Below are 11,282 nucleotides of genomic sequence, written 5' to 3' on the forward strand. Positions count from 1 at the left end.
AAGGGGAGCACTATTTTCCCACCCTAACAAGGGGTCTTTTAGGGGCCCTCAGCCAGGGCCTGACCTAGCCGCCCTTTGGCACTGGCCCTGCTGAGACACACAAAGGGCTCTCTACCCCTTGCCTGTCTATTCTAATGAATAGAGTCTGCCTGTCCTGCATGACCAGAAACAGAGGCTGGCTGCAACAGGCTGGAAAAACTGGTGCCAACTCCACCACGGGTCTCTGAATTCAGGGAGAGAAGAGGTCCCGGAGACAAAGAGTGATACAGGCTTTCTCCCACTTCCATGGTGGGCAGGCCCTAGATACTTCCACAAAAGACGTGGAAAAGGACCTGAAGCTGTTAGTATTGGGAATTTGTACTAGTGGACATCAGGCAGGAAGGACAGCATGCAGGCCTATGGTATAAGATACACTCAAATTGCTCTCACCTTGAAATTACTATCACACCTAGAGTGTAACATAACAAGCCTGCTTTAGGGCAGACTTCTAAAACAGTCACCTCCCCATTGCCTCCAGGCACAGCAGCTTTGCAAACACTTGTAGGCAGGCTGGGAAATGCTCCTGTGAGCTACTAACTTGTGGACACATTTGCCTGGTAGACGAATATTATCTTTGGGGAGGGAAAGATCATAAGACAATTGGGCTAAACTCTTACCAATTTGTGGTGCAACAGAAAGAGCTTGATAGTAAAACCTCTCGGCCAGCAATTCTGTGTCCACACCTGCTAATTCGTTCTGATACCGAGCTGATAAGGAACAAACACACACAAGAGGCTTAAGGATCACAGCAAGTCAAAGTCTAGGACAATGCTGCAAAGCCATCTGGGAGGTTTTATGGATAGATCACACAGTGAAGCTTTATTCAATACACAGAACAAAGTCAGATCAAATTCTGAGCAGGTGGAAAGTTTAAAGTGTTTAGAATTCTCCTGATGTTATCAAAATCCTACTAAGTATTTAAAAACACAGCATAAGTACCTCCCCAATTCTGCAAGGATATCCATAGTCCCCCAAATTTCAGCACATGCAAAAAAAATCTGGAAGAGGCTTAGGCTGAGGTTATGGAGAGTCTCCAAAGGGAGGGAGTCCAATAAGGGTGGAACATCCACCTTATGAATACATCTTTGCAACCTGGACAGAGTTGGGAGTTCACAGAGGGACTTGTTAGGGGAGCTTTTGACACAATAGGCCCGAGTCATTTAGGGCTTTTTTAGTCATTAATGAATAGTCTGCTTCTCCTCTGCACTGCAAGAAAACCAATGATTCACAGGGCTAGAAGAGCACCCAACCTCCACCAGCAAGTTCCTCCACACCAGCTCTCACCTAAATCCCCCAGGTAAACCAGACACCGGTGGCAAGCCATCTGAGCCCACTCCGTCTCCTTCTCCGATGCAGTTATAGGCTTCTTGCAGCCTACAGATAAGACAACCAACAAGAAAATGTGGGGTGAGCGCTGCTGAAGAACAAGACGGCTAGTGCTCTAAGATGACAGTGGAGAGTCCGCCCGCACCAGAATTCCTGCTCGCCCTGGCTCATATGGCTAGGCTGTGCCTGTTCCACAAATATACTTCACAAGTTGCAGAATTTGATATTCTGAGAACCTCTGCTTTTACTTTTAGAAAAGTAAATGGCCTGAGGGCAATGACAGCCTCAGCCTCAGAAGCCACATGGGAACAGAGAAGGCCTCACGTGGTCAAGAGGTGGGGTTTCAGTCCCATGCATTCTACTACCCAACCCCCATAGCTATGAGAGCAAACAGCCTTTGCCTACGTGGTAGGCTCATGTTTTAGACTACAACTCCCATCAGCCTCCACTCAGTACAGGTGTGCCGGCTGGAGGAAATGGGAGATGTAATCCAAAATGTCTGGGGGACACCAGGTTGGCAAAGGCTGAAGTCAAATACACAAAACAAAACAGCCATCCTTAATTTGCATAACATGTTCACATTGCAGAATTCCTAGGCTCTTCTCAGGATACGTTTCAGTGTCTGCCCTTTATAGTATACACAGTGGTGCAACTTTGTTGTGACATCCTGCTATGATCAACAAGTTGGGAGGAAAGGGTAAACCACTGGGGGATTTTTAGTTCAGAAAATAGAGAGAGGCAGCTGGGAGGCAGGGTGGGGTGTGGGAGAGAATGAGGTTTACAGAATGATGCATGGTGTGGGAGAGACATTTTTTATTCACTAATTCCCTAGAGCTCAAGGGGTCACTCAATTAAGTTAGTTAATTGTGGGTTCAGCACTGAAAACAAGTGCTTCTCCACGCAGCCCCCTATCTTACTGGATTGACAACTTTTAAAGATACAGAAGACCTCTTGGTTGCAAGAGTTGTGCAGGGGGAGGGGAGAATTCCACCTTGTGTTTTTTCCCATTACAGGGTTGCCAGAACACCTGCACTTGCCTGACTTTCTCTTCTCCTAAAGATACAGGATGAGGATCAGGGATTGAACCTGGCAACCCTACTCTGGATGCCAAATGCTAGGGACAGGCGACAGGGAAGGGCTGCTCCCTTCAGGTCCTACTGGTGGTCTTTTGGCCTGGTCCAGCAGGACTCTTCTTGTGTTTCATCACCCCACACTATGGAAGCAGAGAGCTTCATTAGCTGCAGTTGCTACTGGTAAGCAATATTAAGTGCAGTCTTGCAAATAGTGACTTGGTGGGTTGGTCTAGAGGCATGAGTTTTGCTCTGGGTGCAAGCAGTCCCAGGCCCATACCCAAAAGAAGGCCTGCCAACAGGGAATAGCAGCTGTGTTGGAAAAGGGGAGCATAGTTTAGAAGATTCCCAGACTCAGGCCCAGACATCTCCAATTAAAAGCACCTCAGGGATCAGAGGTGGGAAAGATCTCAGCCAGCTCCCTCTCGTCTCTAGCTAAGTAAGATTCATGGCCAATTCAAGTTTATGGTCATAGAATCATAGAGTTGGAAGGGGCCTATAAGGCCATCAAGTCCAACCCCCTGCTCAATACAGGAATCCAAATCAAAGCATTCCCGACAGATGGCTGTCCAGCTGCCTCTTGAATGCCTCCAGTGTCGGAGAGCCCACTGCCTCTCTAGGTAATTGATTTCATTGTCGTATGGCTCTAACAGGAAGTTTTTCCTGATGTCCAGTCAAAATCTGGCTTCCTGCAACTTGAGCCCATTATTCCATGTCTTGCACTCTGGGATGATTGATAAGAGATCCCGGCCCTCCTCTGTGTGCTAACCTTTCATGTACTTGAAGAGTGCTATCATATCTCCCCCTCAGTCTTCTCTTCTCCAAGCTAAACATGCTCAGTTCTTTCAGTCTCTCCTCATAAGGCTTGGTTTCTAGTCCCCCGATCATCCTTGTTGCCCTCCTCTGAACCTGTTCCTAAACGGCTCAGGACCTAAGTACTTAAAGGAGCACCTCCAATGCCTACCAGCCTGTGTTGAGATCAGCAGAGGAGGGGCTGCTTCTGGTCCTTCTGACCACAGCCAGTCAGGCAGTGACATGGGTCTCTCTGCGGAAGGGCCCCAACAATGGAATTCCCTCCAAGGGGAAGTAGCTGTCATTTTTAGACTTAAAATGAAGAACTATTTGTTTGCTCTGGTGTTTGAGTAGATCTGATTTGAATCTAGAGGTTTCAGTATTGCGCTGTAGGTTGGGTGTTTTTTTTTTTAATTTTTGCAGATTTAAGATGTTTTTAATTTTTGCTGCAAATGATTGTTAATTGCATTGTAAGTGATAGATTGTGTTACTGTGGGAGTGGTCAGGGAAAGACACAAAAACTTTCTGATTGTCTAGGGCCTTGTAAGCCAAAACACAGAAGAAAACTCCAAATAGTAGTTTTGTCTCAAGAGCAGATAGGATAGAACCAGGATAAGGGGCAGTTTCAAGTCTACCTAATTTATGTAAACTCTTCCTCAAGAGCGAGTGGGAAGAGGTAACCCACTTCTTCACCAACAGAGGATGGCTCTACTTTGGGACAAAGGTTCGCTTCCCAATATCTCTAAGAGTACGGGGCTCTGCTACCAGACAAGGTAGGCAATGATGGGCTAAATGGACCGATGAGGCAGCATCTCATCTTCATACTGTTGACACCGTTACCAAGGCAAATGCCAATTCTAAGGCCAGTAGAGGGACCAAATGCAGCTACGAGAGCTAAACAATGTCAAGGGCTCTCTCCGTGGTCAAGATGCATGGTCCCCTTAATGCTGTAACTGCTCGATAAGTAAGCAGTCTTGATAGGAATGTAAACGTAGACCCAACATGGAGATCCATGGGGCACTTTACACACATTTCATATCTGTCACCCATCTAATTTCTGCAGCAGAGTGCTGCAAGAAATATGTTTTGGGGAAAACAACATCCCTCTAAAGGACCTCCCCCCAAACTCCATCCACACTTTGGACATATACTAATCAAGTCCAACAACTATGTATTTTAATTCTCCCCCTACCTCCACAGCAACCTGCACAGGAACATAGGTGAGATTTTAAAGTGCAATTAATATGTCAAAAACTACACAATCTTTGTGTGGATTACAAGATTTTCCAAGGGCTCCATAAGTTCTGCAGCAGTATTAACACGATTCTCACAGCAATGGTTGCCAAGGACATTAGCCTTTTAGTGCATCACTCTGGGAGACAGCCCTCAAGGCAGTTATAAACTCCCACCAGCCAAGAAGTGAATTGTGCAAGTGAATAAAAAAGCTGTTTCTAGTCATCTCACAGAGGTCAAAGGACTCAGCTGGTCATCAAATCCCAATCCATCCATCTGCAACTCATCCCTCTGCAAAGCCAGACCATACACATACTGTCTGGAAAATTATATTTTCTATGAGCTACTGAGAATTCAACCGCTTATATTACAATCAAAATTAATTACATTAACAACAAAGCTCTAGAAACCAAACCAGATACTATTTTATAAAGTCTCATCTGAATAAGACCCACATTTGTTTAAACAAAAGAAGTGAATTAATTCTAAAAATACAATGCCCAAAATTATTCCGTACCTCAGACTTTTCAAATTACTAGATTTAAGTAAACACTGATTACATCTGTATAAGAAACATCTGTATCTGGACACCTTTCACTATATACTCATTTCAAGAATCTACTGTCTACCGCACATCTTCTGAATTCTGTTTCTCTTTCTGAAGTGTATTCGACACGACAGGAGTTCAGCCAAGCAAGACCGTCTTAGAGCTCCTGGGAATATAGACGCAGCCAGGTCAAAAGAAACCACCTCAGATATGGGAAGGGAACACAGCTCAGCAGCACAACACATGCTGGCCACACAGAGGTTCAACTACTGGCACCTCCAGTTAATAGGATAAAGTAGCAAGTGATAGGAAGGACCTCCGCCGGAGACCCTGCTATGCTCTTACATGGTAAAAGGTGGCTTCCTGATACATGTTGACTGAAGGTCATCGTAGAGCTATTCCTTGCCAATCTAAACATCCCCCCCAAAAGAGAGACACTGAGCAAAGGCTTTTGCCCTTGGTCTTAAAAGCTGGATGACATCATGCCAGAAGATGCGCTCCTTAAGATTTGTGGGATCCTGCCTGTGTATGGCTTAACCGAAAATTGGGGTGGGGGAGAGCAGATACAAAAGCTTTCCATGACAGAAGTAAATCCAGATAATTCAAGTAGCTATTGCGCTGAATAAAATGTTTTTAAAAATTAAGTGTCAACAACTGGATACTGACCTATCAGGGGATCTGTAACATGTGTCCAGTCAATACAACCCTGCAGCTCTAACTGATAATGAGACTGGATGTAGAGAAGAAGGTGCTGGTAAAACCCAATGCCGGCAATAAGGTGTGTCCGGTAGGCACACTCCAAGGTGCTGCGACTATGAATGTGCTGTGGGACAAAGAGAGTGGAAGAAGAGGGGAGAAAACATGTTAAGAGAGCATTGCCAGTTGCTTCTCCACCACCCCCTCTCCCTCTTCCCAAAGGTGGATAGGGTCGAGATTAAGCTGTTCCCTTTCCAGCAGGGCTATGGAGTTGGTACGCCAAACCTTCGACTCCAACTATTTTTCTACTCCCCGACTCCGACTCCACCCAAAATTGCTTCCGATTCAGACTCCACAGCCCTGGAAAGGGCTGTGAATGTCTTTTTAAATTGGAAGCTCTCGTAGGATTTTTATCGCTGCCTGAATATGCGCTGATCTTGGCATCACAGCATTTGTCTTCATCTGAGTCCTGTGTCATACACTGACACACAAAATGCTTTCCATCCTGAGTTGTGGTGAAATGCTCAACTACAGCTGACTTCATGGGAAGCTTCTCTGACATTGTGAATTTATATTTTTAAAAAACTGTCAATCAAAATTTATTTTGAAGCCGGAGTCGGTACATTTCTACAGCTTCCGACTCTGACTCCACCCAAAACTGCTTCCGACTCCGACTCCACAGCCCTGCTTTCCAGGCCACTCAAGGCTACCCCTCTGCAGAACTCCCACTGTCTACGCTGGCACTGGCTTGTCACTGCCAGTCGTGGCCCAGCCACTTGAGGGGCTCACAGCTGGTTCAGGGCAGCTTGAGGTCTAAATCACTGCCCAAAATCCAGCAGCAGCCCTTTATGGCTTGTATGCTTTGGGAATCGAGTACAACTCCTTCACTCTCCTGAAGAAAACAGACAGAAAACAGAGTGCCCTTGTGAAAAGCTGCATCCTCCTTTAGTCAACGGGCGGGGATTTGGGGCAGCTTTGCATACCAGCCCATCTTCAACTGCCTCCTTAAGGATTCCATGACCACAGCCTTTTCCATATAGATCAATGGAGCAGCAATCCCTCCACTGACTTGAAGCAAGGAAGGAAAGGGGCAGGAGAACCACCAATGGAAGGGCCACACTAAATGCTGTTCTGCATGATCTGCGGCCAACGCTACAGACAGTTTAGGACCCAACGATGTGGCCCACAAGAGCAGCAGCCACTCCGCTGCATGTTGCTGCCTTTACTGATCTAGCACACGTTATCACAAAAGGAGCAGAGATAACATGCCTTTTTGTTTGTTTTAATGAGCTGAATGACTTCATAGTAAACTTTCCTCCAGAGCAGCTCTTCTGCTTTCCTCCCATAATCCACTGGGTGCAAGAACATCAGCTTCACACACAGTTCACGTAACCTAACACAGGAAATTGAAGAGTGGGGAAAAGAGAGAGGGTGAGTTTTTAACTTGGCTTATAAGCCATGATCCCTGCCCACCAGAACAAGAAGTGACCCTTCTTGCACTGCATCCCACAATCTGGGGTCAAAGGCACAACGTATCTTTAGACACAGTTGTGACAAATAAGCAACAAGTCTCAGCTTGCTCACTTGTTTCTCAGGCTGATGTTCTCTGGCTTAAAAACTTCTTGAAAAGCTGCCTTGTTTCCAAGAATGAGATCCAATCTATGCACAGCTTCTACCACCGCTCTATAATGCATACACAAAAGCACAGAAAGCATTAATACCAAGAAGACACGGGGGGGGTGTTACATGGAAATTCTGTATTACCACGCTCCTCCTCCTTTCCTTGGCTATTTAAGGCTTGCTCACCCAGGCAAGATACTCATGGTGCTATTCCCCAGGTTGTTAACTTGATTCTTATCTACACAAACAATTTTTATTTATTAAAAGCATATACCTCACTTCTTCCCAAATGAGCCCAGGGTTGCAACGTCATATGTGATAAAACAATACTGAGATAAATACTGAGATAAAATGAAAACATATTTAAAACAATTTCTAAAAAATGGAAAGCATCTAAAAACATTTTAATGTAAGTAAATTCAATAAAACTTTTAAACAAATTTAAAAACAGATGTAACCAAATCCTGTGTCTGGGTAGGCCCAGTGAAACAGAAAGGTTTTCAGCAGGTGTCTAAAACAGTATAGTAGAGGTGCCTGCCTAATGTCAAGAGACAGGGAGTTCCAGAGCACAGATGCCACCACATGAAAGGAATGACTCCTTGCAAACGGAGAACAGTGTGTGGCACTTGTAAAATGCAAGTTTCGAGGTGCTGCAGCTATACCGACTGGCTAGTTACCTTTAGTCACTGTGTTTACATTTATTCTAAGGCTAAGCTAAGAGGCAAGCCTCCTGTTTTAACCAACGTTCAGCCAGTTCAGGCACTTGCTGCTTTTTTGACCTTTCCTATATGCTAGAAAGCAGCGCTACTTTGAGGTATTAAGAGCTTGGTGTTGGGTCTCACTGACACATTTTGATATCTACTGCTGGGTTTGCTCGTTGGCAGAAAGTGAGTCAGATGCCACAATCTATTAAAAGACCCGCAGATGGCATTGCATGCCAAGCCCCATGAACGCAACCCAGTGACAAGCATTCTAACAGCAGGAAGGAAAGTAGGACAAACCGTTTTCAATCTCAACCACAGACTCATCAGGTGAACTTGGAAAAGGCTTTCTTACAATGTCAGTAGCCTCCCTCCCTCCACACTACCCTCCGCAAAGGGCAACTACCTGGTCTATGAGATAGCAAGGAAATGCCTAAACTGTGGATGGCTAGCCTTCTACGATCCAAGATTGGCTTACCCTCCAAGGGTCACATGCCACTGAATATTCTCAGTCTCATGCACATCACGCGTACTCACCTTTGCTAACACACACACACATACTCATCCACATCACAGTGCTGGGCAGCTAAGGGTTAAACCTCTCCTCTCAGTCCTGCCATGGAGATTCAAATTGCCCCATCACAATACTGGGCTGTGTGGAAGTTTAAACCTTTCCTCACAATCCAGCACTATGATGGGGAGGAAGATGAGAGCTGGTGAACCTAATCTGGTACATGGGTTTGCTATCCCAGCCTAAATCTAGGCAGCTCCATGAAAATGTCAGGAAGAAAAGAAGAACAATCTGTGTAGAGTAACACGGAGAACAGTAGGGGTGGGAAAGAGAGAGACAGGAAGAGACTTATTTGCCCAGAAGTGGTGTGCTGTGAAACAGGGGCAGAAACCCACATCCAGCACTCAACCTGAATGCAGAAAACATGGCTCAAGCCCTTTCTCTGCCACTGATACACAGTGTGAACCAGGCAAAGTCACTGAGAGCTGCATCTGTAAAGTGGGAAATGGTACCCTGCTTCGCACATAACATCCTTAAAATCGCGATGGAAAGAAAAGGGCAGATGTAGCAGACAAGGCTTTGCTGACAGCCACAGAAGGAAGAAAATTCCTTGACTTAAGAATGTAGGGTGCTTGTCTTCTCCCCCCCCAAAAAAACCCTTAAAGAATTGTCAACTTCTCTACCCCTGAGTATGGGCTGTCTGCTCTATCCCGTTCTATTTAAGTGAGAACGGAAGAAATCAACTGATAGGGTGAGGATAGTTTCCAAAAAAGGTGGGGCTGGACTTTATAAAAATTAGCAAGGTGAAAGAACAGCTTTTCATGGGAAGTGCTTATCCAGTGCACATAGGCTAGGAGACCTTGCCCAGTTTAAGGAAGTCTTCCTCCTTGAGCTCCATAAAGGGAGTTGAGCAGGGACTAGAGAAAACTGGTAAGGGAGACCTATGGAAGTGGAAGGGGGAATAATAGACCTGTACTCTGAGGATAAAATGTCTCTTCAATAAAGCCCCGGAGCTTCCCCAATGAAAAGTGGGACTACACAAAAGGCACTGGGAGGGATCACTGGGAACTGGGAATAACCGTGGGATCCACTGCGTGTGGCCTGCTTGCTCCACCTTCCTGGCAATCTAGAACTGCCTTTCCCAACCTGGTGCTCATCCCAGCCAAGGATGATGGGAGCTGTAGTTCAACAACATCTGGAGGGCACCAAGTTGGGAAAGGCCGAGGTAAAGTTAGGGAACACCTACACAGCCAAGAGCTGATGGGGCAAGGGGAGAAGAGAACTGACCCCTTGAATGCAGAAATATTTGCCCCACAGATCTCTAGTAGGCCTGTGGTGCCCATGCAGCAGGGATACAAAGGGCTCTAAAGGACTGTACAGACTAAGGGGATAACTGCATGCCCCCTCAAAGGGAAAGTCCCTCATAAAGCTCCTGAGGACTGTGGCGTAGGGACTCCCATCAGGGGCAGATGGCGGAGGTCCAAGGCCAAACCGCTCCTGCCTCTGGGTCACCGTGAGCCAGTGCCTCTAGAAACAGAGGAGACTGCCTTCTACGGAGTCAGACCGTTGGTCCATTTAGCTCAGTGCTGCCTGCACTGCTTGGGAGCAGTGGCTCGCCAGGGTTTCTGGCAGGTGCTGCACGCCATGGTGACGCTCTTCCCCTGAGCCGCAGCCCTTCCCCAAATGCCACAGGGCAAGGCGTGGGGACCCCTTGCCTCCCCCCAGAGGCTGCTGAACCACAACTCCCAGCAGCCCCAGCAAAGCCAGGGATGGCGGGCCTTGCAGGTCAGCCACATCTGGAGGGCCAACGGCTCCCCACACCCCTGAAATAGGGGGACAGGCCTATGCCTCCCATAGATTGCCCCCTCTCCCACAGCATACCCCATCCCAAGTGAGGGTAAGGAGAGAGTAGCGCAGGGAGAACCTTGGGCCCTTCAGCTGCCCTGTTCCCCCTCACAGGGCTGCAGAGAGCATGGGAGGGGGCACCTGAAGCATTCAGTCCCCCTCACAAGATTGCAGAGAACTACGTGTGTGTTTGTGGAAGGGGAGGATGGCGGGGCGGGGAGGGCGATGAGAAGGAGCCTTGGGCCATGCAGTCCGCCTCTTTCCGCCTCGCAGGATTGCTGTGAGGATAAAAGGCAGAGTAAGAAAGAAAGGGAGAAAGGATGAGGATGTGAGAGGGGGGAATTCAGCCTCCCCCTCTTTCCGCCTCGCCTCCCTTTCAGGCTGCTGGAAATGCTAAAGCGGGGGTGGGGGGAGAGAGACCCCCCATGCCGTTCCGTTGCCCTCTTTCCGCCTCGCAGGGCTGCTGAGAGGAGAAAGGGGCGAGGACGAGAGAGGAAAGGGGGGCAAGGAGAAAGGGGGGCCGCCTCGGGCCATCTCCGGCCACCCTCGCAGGGCTGCTGATCCGAGGAGAAGAGGGAAGGGAGGCCCGGAAACCGGAGCCAGGATGCCGCGGCCATGAGTTCAAACGCGGGCAAGCCGCCCTTCGGAGGGGGAGGGGCGCTTGGGGCTGCGGGACATGAACGGGGGCGGGGGGTCCCCGGGGGTCCCCTCCCCCCGCCTGCCTGCCTGCCTGCCTCACCGGTAGAGCCTCTTGGTGTGGAGGGCTTTGGCCTCCGGCTCTCCGCCGCCGCCGCTTCCGCTGCCTTGGCTCATGGCGCCGTGCCCGGCCGGCGCGGCCCGTCCAGTGGCGGCCCCGGGGCTCCCTCAGCAGCCGCAGCACCTGCCGCCGCTCCAGGCCCAGC

General features: G+C 48.1%; 1 protein-coding gene across 3 annotated transcripts in view; it reads right to left on the minus strand.

Annotated features, from left to right (window-relative positions):
* Window positions 1–11,282, minus strand: part of SMG5 (SMG5 nonsense mediated mRNA decay factor) — a 51,234-nt gene extending 39,952 nt beyond the window's left edge. For all 3 annotated transcript variants that reach the window (XM_061606812.1, XM_061606811.1, XM_061606814.1), the window contains exons 1-6: window positions 11,120–11,282; window positions 7,288–7,386; window positions 6,973–7,096; window positions 5,674–5,830; window positions 1,324–1,413; window positions 657–746 (exon numbers count right to left, since the gene is read on the minus strand). In XM_061606812.1, coding sequence (XP_061462796.1) covers window positions 657–746; window positions 1,324–1,413; window positions 5,674–5,830; window positions 6,973–7,096; window positions 7,288–7,386; window positions 11,120–11,193 — 634 coding nt within the window. In that variant the 5' untranslated portion in view covers window positions 11,194–11,282. The remainder of the gene's footprint in view (window positions 1–656; window positions 747–1,323; window positions 1,414–5,673; window positions 5,831–6,972; window positions 7,097–7,287; window positions 7,387–11,119) is intronic.

This window comes from Rhineura floridana, chromosome 22, assembly GCF_030035675.1.
Source record: "Rhineura floridana isolate rRhiFlo1 chromosome 22, rRhiFlo1.hap2, whole genome shotgun sequence".
In the NCBI taxonomy this organism is placed as follows: domain Eukaryota; kingdom Metazoa; phylum Chordata; class Lepidosauria; order Squamata; family Rhineuridae; genus Rhineura; species Rhineura floridana.